Source organism: Vulpes lagopus, chromosome 3 (genome assembly GCF_018345385.1).
Source record: "Vulpes lagopus strain Blue_001 chromosome 3, ASM1834538v1, whole genome shotgun sequence".
NCBI classification, from domain to species: domain Eukaryota; kingdom Metazoa; phylum Chordata; class Mammalia; order Carnivora; family Canidae; genus Vulpes; species Vulpes lagopus.
The window spans coordinates 89000139-89013920 of record NC_054826.1 but is presented as its reverse complement, the minus strand read 5'-3'; the positions used below and the strand labels follow the sequence as shown (position 1 = coordinate 89013920).

Here is a 13782-nt window from a genome sequence, read left to right as displayed (position 1 = left end):
CTTAGAGATTTCTAGTTTAGGTTTCGGTACTTACTCGGAGCTGGTAAGATCTGAGTTCATATATATTAGGTCCTGACCGTGGGATAGGCTCATTCCAGAAACTGAACTCCAACAGCAGCTGATTCTTCCTAGAGAGAAGCATGTTGCTTCTTGCCTTGCGGAATTCCACAAATTCCTTTGAGGGAAAAAATGTGCTGATGATATCCCTTAGTGTTTACATATAAGCCCATTTTTGTATCATTTATGTTCCTCCTATAATAGAATACTATCATAAATAGGGTCCTAGGTGGCCTGAGACAGCCCCCAGCTTACATTTTGTTGAACCGGCAAAATAACTATTAGCATTCACTTTCACTCTCAAAAGTAGCCAGGTTTAAATGACAAACTACATAGCCATCCTAATTATTTAAATAACAATGTAAGCAAATTCAATTTCCTACATTTTTGAGTTCTCCTAACAGTGTCTGACAACATATTAATAGAAGTGACACAGAGGCTACAAAATACCAGATGGTCCAAAAGCCACTTATATTTGGACTGGGAATCTATCTACACAAAAGGTTTTCTTTCCTAATAATGTGTGGCTGTTAAAATTCTCTTCATTGACCTGCACCTATTACTGAAGGGAGGGGGAGGAAGGAAGTCAGCCCAAGGGAGAGACTATGTGGCTGGCAGTTCCTGAAGCAGATTAAGTGTTAGGTAATCCAGGGCTGACTGAGTTTACCAGGCTGACTTACTGGCATGAAAGTACTAGCTCACGAGTTTCAAAATACAACTGACTTTTACAATAAGAACTGTTATGTTAATAGTATTACAACTGGTTAATTATGTTTTGATACAACTTTAAGAATCCAAATAATAAAACTTTTACTACAAAAAAATTTATTAATATTAAAAAAATGAGGATAGAAAAGCCATTTAATTATGTCCTATCATTTACATCATTAGTCTGAATAAACATTTTTCAAAATCACTACCTGATTTTCTCTGAGTTTATTCATGACTTCTGTGAGGGCTGGATAGCCTCCTTCATACCTCCAGAGGTGGACTGAAACATATTTTTAAAAGGCAACATACATTTAGAGTTTCATGATACTCCTTACCTTGAAAATAATCTACATATGCACAATGTTAACATCATACGAAACTGTAATGAGCCACGTGTTGGCATATGAGTTACACCATAGAGTTTCAATAATGGATTCAAATGTTCAAGCAAAAAAAAAAAAAAATAGTAGTTTTTGCAATCAGTTGCTGGAGAAACTACTTTAACAATAAAACTAGACTAAGACTTATAAGGTTTTGATTATAAAACAAGCATTAAATTTAGTATTATTTAGGTCATTAACAGTAAAGGCTTGGGGACAAGGGTTTATTCCAAAGACTTCTGCTTCCTACCAGCTTGATCCTGCTCGCCATACCACGTGTTCCAAGTCCCCACCAAAGTACAAGGGTAATGCTTATCTTCGTGAATCTTTGGCAACACCTCTTGACTTAAAGAGAAGAAATAGCAACACTAATTAAACAACTGACAAGATTATACCAGGTAGACAACACATGGTCAGCAATAGGAAAAAGGCCATCTACTCTGACAACTGATCTCAGAATATATTTATGATAAAATTATGTGCAGAATTAACCTTTTAGCTGAATTCTGCTGCACTCTAATTTTCCACTTATCAGACAGAGGCTTAGGTTTCTGTTATCCCAACTACCTAGAATAGTTGTAAACAACTCAAGTATAGTGATAAAAATGGATAAGGCAGAGCCAGAGGTCCCAGGATTCCAGGAACTACATGGGTCTACTATTTGCTACTTCAGGAGGAGGGCGGATGGGAGAAGTACCTAGGAAGGGTGAAGTCTCTAAAAGCTAAGTTCTGCTGGTTCCCAAGACAGGAAGGAGAGAAACAGGAATAGTAGAAAAACAGCACAGAAGAAATAAGAGAAGAAAGTAATGTTTGAGATCGGGAGACAACAGAAGCAGCATGAGCAGGCAGCTAGCAGAGGCAGAGAACAAGCTGGCTGTAAGGAGGAAGAGGATGGAGCTAGAACACAATAGAATCTGGAAGCAACGCAGCTCCAACTGTCCCAGAGGGCATCAACATGGCAGAAGAATCCAAATTAAAATGCAACATGGACCATAACATGGGTTCGATTCCATTTAACCAGCAGACAGGATTTAACAAGTACCATATAATCCCATGTTGCATCCCACCTCACCCCTGCAGTTCATTACCAGGGGTTGTACAGGAGCAGTAGCAAAGCTGTGACAGGTCCTGGCAGTATGTTAATTTAACCATGGAAACCTTTGTATGGTACAGATTAGTATATAGAGCAAGGCAAAAGGAAAAGCCATAACTGCCATCCCAAAATAAAATCTAAACATACATACTTTTTGAAGAGAAAAATTATGTACAGTACAGATTCAACAATAAATGCAAAAGGATTTCAAGGGTCAGAAATGGAACCTGTTCCAACTATTTGTTGACACTGAGTGCCAATTAAGTGAGTGATCACTACCAGAGCTGGGCCACCAGAACTGAGTGCACATGCAGTTAAGAGAGAAAAGCTCAGAATCGTCTCTAATGTCTAGCTAAATGAAAACCCATACATGTTTATGACCCAGTACAACGACCACATTTTTTTTAAAAGATTTTATTTATTTATTCATGAGAGACACACACAGAGAGAGGCAGAGACACAGACAGAGGGAGAAGCAGGCTCCCTGTGGGGAAACCGACATGGGACTTGATCCCGGATCCCAGGATCACACCCTGGACTGAAGGCAGATGCTCAACCGCTGAGCCACCCAGGGATCCCCTAATGACCACATTTTGAAGGGTGAAATGCCACCCTTCAAAAAATACATATGGTGTGATCATCGTACTGGGTCAAAAAGATTAATATTAGAAATAACATGGGACTGATAGAAATCAGGGGTGGGGAAAAATGGATTATGTGAAGTTATTGGAAATGGATTTCCTTTTTTGTCATGACAACCCTGAATGGGAGCCAGTGTAGAAGAAAACCTGTACAGATGACCCACGTGGAGTCCAGAAAGGGGCTGGGGCCTGATGATGGGGCCCAGGTTTTTCACCAATACGAAGGCATATCTTCTTTGCTGGGGATTCCAAAGCTGCTCTGGGAAACCCTGGCCTTACATGAATGACAGCTGTGAGGCAGGTAGTACTTGTACTCAGAACTGGATGCGCTGGGCAGAACCTCATCATTGGGCCCCTAAAAACCAGGCAGGAGTTAAGTCTTTATATACTGGAAACTGGGAGCTGCTGAAAGTATCAGAGAAAAGAAAAAAACATGATGCAGGGAAAGCAGACTCAGGGAGATCAATTTGACAAACTTCTAAGTAATGGATTGGTACAGGTACAGCCTTGAGGCCAAGAAGGCAGTCAAAATGGATGCTACTTAGAAATGGGGCTTAACCAGCTGGGAGAGGGAGATGGAGAAGGAGATGAAACGAATCAAAATGCATATCAAATGAAGAATGCACCAATTGCATAGGACTAAGGAAAAGGTTAAATAAAACCATGGTGAGTGACATATGTGAGAAGAGTCAGGTGATTCTAATGTTGAGGTAGACAGAGAAAGACATCTGAATGGAAATATGAACAGACAGGAAATGAAAATCTGAGACAGGAGATGAAGTGATACAAACAGGACAAGAAAGATAATCCAGGGAAACATTACCACGGACAAGAAATTTCATTTTAGGAAAAAAGATTTAGAAATAAGATCTGCTTTGTCTTAGGACATTTTTAAATAAAAAGAACTTGTGTTGAGGTGATTAAGAAACTCTATGCTAATGTTATATTTCACGAATCACCTCCCAAAATAACAAAAGATTTTTGCATCTGAAAATTATACTGATTCTGGTGACAAAATCATTTGCTTTTTCATGAAGGTAGCAGATAAGAAAGGTAAAAAAAATGCTTTTAAATGATACTTGCTCAAAATCAATCATTAAAATACAATTTGCTACCTTAAATGAGAACAAATGCACTTAATTCTCTCTTTAGTCTTGAAGTTTACAAATTCTGTAAGAGCATATGGATCTCATTATTGTTTGGGAATCTGCCAATGGGACTTTAATCTTGGTAACTGGAAGATTTGAGAAGAAATGGTGGCTATATTCAAATACATATAGGACTTTTATGTGGAGTTTTACTCAGGAGTAAAGCTGGAAACAATGGAGGTCACCAGGGTGTGAGTTCTAATTCCTAACACTAAAAGCTGTCCAGAGATGGAATGTATGAATGTACTTAAACACAGGCAGTCATGAAGATCTGCAGAAAGGACTCAAGCACGGATGAGTAGATGGACTAGATGGCCTTACAAGGTATCTGCTTCCAACCTTAAGAGGCTGAAACATTCTAACGTCTGAGAACTTATGTGATGAGTTAGCCGTGTGAGTCCTTAAAATCAAAATGTCCTTGGCAATCCCACACAAAGCTCAATTGAAGAGCCTCTGAACATTCAGCTTCAAGAAGAGGGATCAAAGATCTCACTCTGCTGTCAAGTGTTAGCTGAACCAACAAATATTCAAATTGTTAATTTTCCCCAAGTAAAGTATAGTCTGGTATACACACCAAATTTTGTTGTATGCTTCTAGGCATTCCGGTTTAACATTGTGAACTGAAACAAAAGAAAATTCAACGATAAACTTATGAACAAAGGGAAAAAAGTCAACTATGAAGATAGCAAACCTATCACTCACACTGCAATTTATATAGACTGCTTGTTTCCTTTTTGGCCAGGAGATTAGAGTGAGCATCTTTTCTTGGATCAACTTTCCGGACAAATAAGGATTTTAACCAGCTGTCTTCTCGAGGTCTATTATTGGAGGATGTCAATCTCCTATGGAATAACAAAATATAAAAATTTGAGTCTCATTAGTGGTATGAAGATTTTAGGATCTTGAGATAATGTCACATAGTACATTGTTTTCGTAAAAGCAATCCATTTAGCAAACACTCCTTGAGCACCTATTCTACGCATTGTTATAGAACCTGGGGTATGCAAAATTCTCTGTTAGGATAGCATGCAATATAAACAGCAGGAGCAAACTATAAAAGATGTAACTTGTGTTTCTCCTAAGAGAGCAATTTTTTTTTTTTGTTTTAAAGTTATAACTAGGGGGAATCCCTGGGTGGCGCAGCAGTTTAACGCCTGCCTTTGGCCCGGGGCACGATCCTGGAGACCCGGGATCGAATCCCATGTCGGGCTCCCGGTGCATGGAGCCTGCTTTTCCCTCTGCCTGTGTCTCTGCCTCTCTCTCTCTCTGTGTGACTATAATAAACAAATAAAAATTAAAAAAAAAAAAAGTTATAACTATAGTTGGTATACAATGTTTTCAGGTGTACAACATACTGATTCAGTTATACATAAGTGCAGGTACCATCGGTCATCATCCAGCATTACCACAGTACTATTGACTATATTGCCCATGCTTTACTTTTTCATCTCTGTGACTTACTTTATAACTGGAAGTTTGCATTTTTTTTTTTTTTAAGATTTTATTCATTTATTTGAAGGGGGGGAGGGCGAGAGAGAGAATCCCAAGCAGGCTCCATGCCCAGTGCAAAGCCCGACCTGGAGCTTGACTTCGCGACTGAGATCATGACTTGAGCCAAAATTGGACACTTAACCAATGGAGCCACCCAGGTGCCCCTGGAAGTTTGCACCTCTTAATCCTACTTTGCCGATCTCCTCATCCTACCTCCCCTCTGGTAGTCACCAGTTTGTTTCTACATTTAACAGCTGGTTTCTTTGTTTATTTGTTTTTTAGATTCCACATATAAGTGAAATTGTGTGGTATTTGTTTTTCTCTTTATTTTACTTAGCACAATACCCTTCAGTTCCACCCATGTTGTCACAAATGGAAAGATCTTACTTTTTTATGGCTGAGTAATATTCCATTGTGTATATACATACCATATCTTCTTTATCCATTCATCTATTGATAAACATTTGGGTTGCTTCCATATCTTGGCTATTGTAAATAATGCTGCAATAAATATATGGGTGCATGTATCTTTTTAAATGAGTTTGTTTTCTTTAGTTAAATACCCAGTAGTGGAATTACTAGATTGTATGGTATTTTTCTTTTTCCCTATATTCCTTAGGCTGTACCCCTCATCCTTGTGCCTTATTCATAACTGGAAGCCCTGTACCTTCCACTCCTCTTTATGTTTCTAATAATTTTTTGAGGACCCCTCCATATTGTTTTCCACAACGGCCGAACCAATTTACATTCCCACCACTAGTGCATAAGGGTTCCCTTTTCTCCACATCCTTGCCAACACTTGTTATTTTTTATCTTTTTGATAATAGCCATTCTGACACATAGGTGATATTCACTGTACTTTTGATTTGCATTTCCCTGACGACTGTGATGCTGAACATCTTTTTACAGAGTTCATGTTTATCTTTGCCATTTTTGCTATGTGTTTTTCCCTGCTCCAAAGCAATTTCTGACCTAGAAAAAATACATATGGTAACCTAGAGTAGTTGAGTTCATAGAGAAAGAAAGTAATATAGTGGTTGCTAGGGGCTGAGGTGAGAGGAGAATGGGGAGTAACTGTTTAATGGGCACAGAGTTTGGGAAAGTGAGAGTTCTAGAGATGAATGGTTGTAATGGTTGTACAACAGTGTGAATTTACTTAATGCTACTACTAAATTGTATACTTAAATATGACTAAAATAGTAAGTTCTATGTTATATGCACTTAACAATAAAAGGGAAAATATACAGGGAAAATGAAATAGATTCTTTCTTTAAAAATTTTTTTTAAAAAGATTTATTTTATTTATGATAGACAGAGAGAGAGAGAGAGAGAGAGAGAGGCAGAGACACAGGAGGAGGGAGAAGCAGGCTCCATGCTGGGAGCCCAATGCAAGACTCGATCCCAGGACTCCAGGATCACGCCCTGGGCCAAAGGCAGGCGCCAAACTGCTGAGTCACCCAGGGATCCCCTAGATTCTTTCTTTAAAAAATTATATTGGAGCACTCTGTGTGGCTCAGTTGGTTAAGTATCTGATTTCACCACAGGTCATAGTCTTGGGGTCCTGGGATCAAGCCCAGAGTCGGGCTCCTTGCTTGGCAGGGAGTCTGCTTCTCCCTCTCACTCTCCTCCAACTTGTTCTCACTCTCAAATAAATAAATGAAATCTTAAAAAAAATTAAAACGCTATTTTACCCCTGAACTCAATTAACTTTAGAATCAGGCTTAACTCTAACAAAAACCTAAGAATACAAATTTTATTGACACATAATTTTTAATTTTCACCTTATAATTGAATTTCTACTAATCTACATGCACTGGTATGCTGATATTTCTGAAATAAATTATGTGGAAAAAGCAGGTACAGAACACTACCATAAATACACAAAGTAAACTGTCAATAGTAGTGACATCTGGGGAATATGAACTGGGCATGGGTTGGGAGTAGAGTTTTTTCTTTTCATTACATAGCCTTCTGGACTATTTGACAATTTTCCATATACCTATTTTTATACTTAAAAATTGGCAAAAATATCTCAAGGTATATGCTTAGAGTCTTTTATAGGGTAGGTATATATAACCTAAACAAGATTTTAAAAAATTAGAGCCTGGGTGAATAAAATATCTCAGAATAAATTTAACCACAGAGGTGAAAGTCCTGCACTCTGAAAATTATAAGACACTGATGAAACAAACTGAATATGAGGCTAATAAATGGAAAGATATTCCTTGCTTATGGATTGGAAGAGTTTCACCACATGCAGAAGAATGACACTGGACCGCTTTCTTAGACCATATACAGAAATAAACTCAAAGTGGATTAAATACCTAAATGTAAGATCTGAAACCATTAAACTCCTAAAAGAAAACATAGGCAGTAAACTCTTAGACATCAGTCTTAACAATATATATATATATATATATTTTTTTGTTTTTTTCTCTTTGTCAAGGGAAACAAAATCTCAAGTAAGACTCCATCAAACTAAAAAGCTTTTTCCCAGCAAAGGAAATCATCAACAAAATAAAAAGTCTGAATGGGAGAAGATATTCATAAAAAGATCTATATAATGAGGGGTTAATGTCCAAAATATATTAAGAACTTCATATAACTCAACACCAAAAAACAATCTGATGAAAAAATATAGCATAGGGAATAGTTGATAATATTGTAATAATTTTCATAATGTAGATCAATGTGGAATCACTCAGTTATATATGAAACTTAGATAATATTGTATGCCAACTACACTTCAATTAAAAAAAACTAGAACATGGATGAGACTTATTGTCTAATCTTATATAATCACAATCAAATGACAAGCTGTGTCCTTTTATCTTCCTCATTTTAATTCAGATTTATATATAGAGTGAAATTTACTCTTTTTTTGGCATACAGTTCTACAAGTTTGGCAAATGCACAATTTTCTAACCACCATCATAGTGAGATATGGAACAGTTCCTTCACTGCCTAAAATTCCTTTTTTTTGGTTGTTAAAAATTGAAGCATAGTTGATAACATTGTTACATGTTTTATGTGTACAACACAGTGATTCAACAAGTCTATATGCTACACTGTGCTCACCACAAGTGTAGCTACCATCAGGCACAAGGCTGTTAGAACACTACATACTATGTTCCCTGTGCTGTACCTTTCATACCAGTGACTTATTCATTCCATACTGGAAACTTGTATCTCCCACTCCTTTTGTAACTAACACTTCTCCCCATTTCCAACTGCTAACAGCCACTGATCTGTTCTATGTCCCTATGGGTTTGCTTTATCCAGAATGTCTTGTTTATAGAATAATGTAGATGCAGCCTTTTGAGTCTGTGCCCATTCTCTCTGTATATTCCCTTTTGTAACTGATGGCCATTGTCTCTGTCCAGGCCTATTACAGCATAATCATAATTCTAATCTTAGGTTGGGATGCTGACAGGCTGGTATGAGCCTTTTCTGGAGGTTTTCTAAGGAAACATTACATGATTTTCTACAGACTATTTCCAACTTGCTTATCAGGCCTGCTAAGGCTACAGATACTACAAAGCAATGTAAGAAGAAAAGGGAGAGTGACCCCAGGTATTAAGGAAGAGGACCTGGAATTTAAAGAAAGAGGGAAGAAAAGAATTTAAAGAATTTAAAGAAGAGGGAAGAAAAACTCTCAGAAGATGCAAATTCCCCAATGCTTTATGAGATGAACTTGTGCATTCTACATTACAACAATACAAAAATTCCTATGCTTATTCAACTATGGTGCTTTAGAAATAATACTACATTTCAAATGTTAATAGCCTTTTTTTTTTTTGCAAAAAAAAAAAAATCAACAAACATTACAATTTTCTCCTAAGATGTTCTTTGTTTTTTAAGTTCTTTTAATTTTAAAAACCAATCATTGGTATTCGCTAAAAACCAGATAAAAACAAATAGCTAATACCAAATAAAAAGACTTCTGAATGATGTAAGCTTACAAATCTGCAAACATAAAATACACAAACATAATATTATCAATAAAATGTTTTCTACAATAATCAATTAATATAAAAGAGTACTTTTTCAATCCTTCAAAGATTAAAAAGCAGCAAACTCATTAAACAGGTAAAGTAAGTTAATAGTAGTACTGTACATGCAATTTTTCTTGTAAGTACAGGACAAAAATAAATAGTTCTAAGTGATATTTGTAAAAACAAGTTGGACATTCTTACACATTGCTTTTAATATATGCTAAAATTTATTAGAATTAAGAAAGTGTTAATGGTGGTATCCCTCAGGGAGGGATAGAGAGTTAAGGCAGGAGAGACATGGCTTTACTCATATGTCTGTACTGTTTTTTTGCTTGTGTGTGTGTGTGTATATATATATATATATAAATACACATTTTTAAAAAAATTTGAGCACAATTGATATACCATGTTACATTAGTTTCAGCTATACAACTTAGTGATTTGACAAGTTTTATTCATTATGCTATTTTCACCAAGTGTAGCTCTTATCTGGTTACATTGCTCTCACAATATCAATGACTGTATTCCTTATGCTGTGCCTTTACTTTTGCATATTTTTAAGTACATATTTAGTCCCCTAGTAAAATCGCTTAAAGCAGTTAGGACAGCACCTGATATATGGTGAAAGGTTAAAAACTGAAGTTCTTAAATCTACTTTTTTGATTAAAAGCAATAAATTAGGGATCCCTGGGTGGCGCAGCGGTTTGGCGCCTGCCTTTGGCCCAGGGCGCGATCCTGGAGACCCGGGATCGAATCCCACATTGGGCTCCTGGTGCATGGAGCCTGCTTCTCCCTCTGCCTATGTCTCTGCCTCTCTCTCTCTCTCTCTCTGTGACTATCATAAATAAAAAAATAAATAAAGATGTGTTTCTTTAAAAAAAAAAAAAAAGCAATAAATTATACATAAAATTATTAGCTTTTTAGCAAAACCTCAAACCATACGGTGTTTCTCTTTTCAATTCATTCTGATTATATAAATAAATAAATTCTGAAGGCAATTCTCCATAATGACCAGGGTAAAATTTATGTCAATAAAAACAAACAGGGCAGCCCCGGTGGCGCAGCGGTTTAGCGCCGCCTGCAGCCCAGGGCATGATCCTGGGGACCCTGGATCGAGTCCCATGTCAGGCTCTCTGTATGATGCCTGCTTCTCCCTCTGCCTGTGTCTCTGCCTCTCTCTCTCTCTCTCTCTCTGTCTCTATGAATAAATAAAATCTTAAAAAAATAAAAAAACAAATAAAAACAAACACATTTTGCCAATTTAAATCTTTTAAAGATTTATTTTTAGATATTTGCTTAATAATACCATGAAACACAAGGGTAAGCATATAAAATTAGTGATATACAAAGTAAAAAGTCTTAAGATTTGTTAATGAGACTATATAATTCCAGTTTTTTATTTTATTTTTTAAGTTCACTAGACAGAAACTGTGTTTAAAAATTGGGGAGGGGGGTCTACATAAATTTTAAGAGCTTAGGAATAACTATTATAAGAAATAGGAATAACTATTATAAGAAAGGGGTACAATTAAAGTTTCTAAAAATATCAGCATTAGGGAATTTCATTTAAAATAACAAATATTCACCAAAGCAACCACTAGTAAGTTTTTATTTTTTTTTTTTTATTTATTTATTTTTTTTTTTAATTTTTATTTATTTATGATAGTCACAGAGAGAGAGAGAGAGAGGCAGAGACACAGGCAGAGGGAGAAGCAGGCTCCATGCACCGGGAGCCGGACGTGGGATTCGATCCCGGGTCTCCAGGATCGCGCCCTGGGCCAAAGGCAGGCGCCAAACCGCTGCGCCACCCAGGGATCCCCACTAGTAAGTTTTTAATGGATACTTCCAGAAATGCAGACATGCATCAGCAGGTATATATACAGATATTTAATTTCTATGACATCTAATACCCTATAAACTGAGAACATTTATTAGTACCTTGTTTCCAGGTTTTTCCTGGTATAGGCAATTTAGATATCCATTAACAGGGACTGGTCAACTCAATTTGAAATATCCCAAATCAGAATAGAATGATATCACTAAAAAGAATAAATTAGATCTACATGCATTGATATGTTGATATTTCTGAAATAAATTATGTGGAAAAAACAGGTACAGAACAGTACCATGAATACACAACATGAACTGTCAATAGTAGTGACATCTGGGGAATGTGACTGGGCATGGGGTGGGAGTAGAGTTTTTTCTTTTCATTGTATAGCCTCTGTACATATAATACTTTTATACTTACAAGTCAGCTATAAAAGTGCATGTTTAGAGAGTCTTTTATAGGATAGACACATAGGTATATTGGCAAACTAAATTTGGAAGGGGCAAGATCTCAAAGTAATTTTTTCCTCCTCTTTACAATTTAAGGGGGTTACAAATTAATAAATACTTCCTGTTAGGCACTGAATTAGGTAGCTTCTCTATGTCATCTCATTCAATCCACAGTACAGTCTAGCAAGAGAGGTTATTACCACATTCTAAAGCTTGGCTCAGAGAATTTAAATGACATGATTTAAGAAGTGGCAAAATGAAAATATGAACCCAGATCTAACTATAAAGTTCAAAATATTCTAATAAGGGATCCCCCCAAACATAAATCTCCCCATTTGAGCATTCTCCCAGGTTTTAATAACACCAAAGAAATTTACTTTAAGATGGGTAAAATGAGGTAAGGGATATGGAAACACTGTAATCTACAGATAAGCCTAAGAAATAGCAGCATGGACACACAATCCGAGTGCTGTTTGCTTGTTGACCTGAGTAGCAATTGTCTCGACAAATAAAAAACAGTCCAGTCCTGCACTGACCCCAGTTGATGGTCAAACTGTGAAATCTTTTCAGTGTCAAGTGACCAAAGCTGCCTAACGTGCCCTGTCCATCTAGCTGTCCAAGCTGAATCATGGAAGAGAACCGAGCAGCTGTGCCAACAGCTGTCAGGGTGATAAGATCTGGGCTGGGGTTCTTCACTGAGAAGGACAAACAGCACCATCAGTAGTCTTTGTAACATCATACAAATGTTGTATCCCACTTCACAGAGGGTGAAGAGGTAGGGAGTAGCACATTCTACATTACATCAAATTTTATTTTTATTGTTTTTCAAAGATTTTAAGTAATCTTTACAACCAACTTGGGGGCTGGAGAGATCAGGAGTTGCATGCTCTACCAACTGAGCCAGCAGGTGCCCCACAAAACATCAGACTTTAAGTAGAATAAATATTATGTGCCATGGGACACCTGAGTGGCGCAAGTGGTTAAGTGTCTGACTTCGTTTCAGCTCAGGTCATAATCTCAGGTGAGATCAAGCCCTACGTCGGGCTCCACACTCAGCTCAGGGTTTGCTTGAGACTCTCTCTTCCTCTCCCCTTCATGTTCTCTCTCTCTCTAAAATAAATAAATAAATCTTTAAAAAAATAAGCATTATGTACCAGGTTCTGTGGATATAACGGTGAATGAGATAGATAGACGCCTTGCCTATTTAGTCTCAGGAAATAACCAGTAAACACCCAGAGTGGTCTCAGATACTGTAAACTTAAAATACACACACACACACACACACACACACACACACAGTGGGAGCTCATGGGGATGCACCACTGGACCACTGGCTTGGCTTGTAAGGAGAGAGAGGAATGCCAGGGGAGACATTCTGGCTCTGTCTTAAGAGGACAACACAGACAGGTGGACAAAGCAGGCAATAATTCCAGTCAAAGGGAACATGTTCAGGGGCATGGAGTCCGTGAAACTGTTGGCATATTTCTGGAATAGCAAAGAGTTCAGTAAGGCAGGAGAACCGGGTGTGGGAAGATAGTGGGAGAAAGAACAGAAAGGCAAGGGGGCAGGGTGGTTAGGCTCTTGTGCACCATACCCAGCAGCCAGCAATGCTAACACGTTTTCAAAAAAGATCTAGGTAAAAAAAAAAAAAAAAAAAAGATCTAGGTGTGAAAAGCAGCCTGGTAGTGGTGTGGTAGGTAGACTGCAACAATAAAGGCCCAGAGAGTGGCTTCTGGGCTTCCTCCTGGTGGCCCTGTCCAGCAGTGCCAGGCACAGGAGGCGTTCAATATTCACTGGATGGACCAAAGGAGAGTCCTGGATTACGGTTATGGGAGTAGGAAGGAAAGGGAAGAAATACCTTCAAAAGATATTCCTGAGGTGAAAAAGAAGACACGGGTCCTGATTCGGTGTCTAGACAGTATTGTGGTTTAGTTGGAGCAAATCACAGATGAGAAATAAATTTACCAGACACCACAGGATGAGGCA

The 13782-nt window shown here is 37.5% G+C and overlaps 1 protein-coding gene across 1 annotated transcript in view; it reads right to left on the bottom strand.

The window, feature by feature from the left end:
• NIPSNAP2 (nipsnap homolog 2) overlaps positions 1–13782 on the bottom strand; it is a 35011-nt gene that overhangs the window by 16267 nt on the left and 4962 nt on the right. The window contains exons 2-6 of the mRNA XM_041748119.1: positions 4733–4872; positions 4605–4650; positions 1399–1493; positions 978–1048; positions 35–175 (exon numbers count right to left, since the gene is read on the bottom strand). Of these exons, the coding sequence (XP_041604053.1) occupies positions 35–175; positions 978–1048; positions 1399–1493; positions 4605–4650; positions 4733–4872 (493 nt within the window). The remainder of the gene's footprint in view (positions 1–34; positions 176–977; positions 1049–1398; positions 1494–4604; positions 4651–4732; positions 4873–13782) is intronic.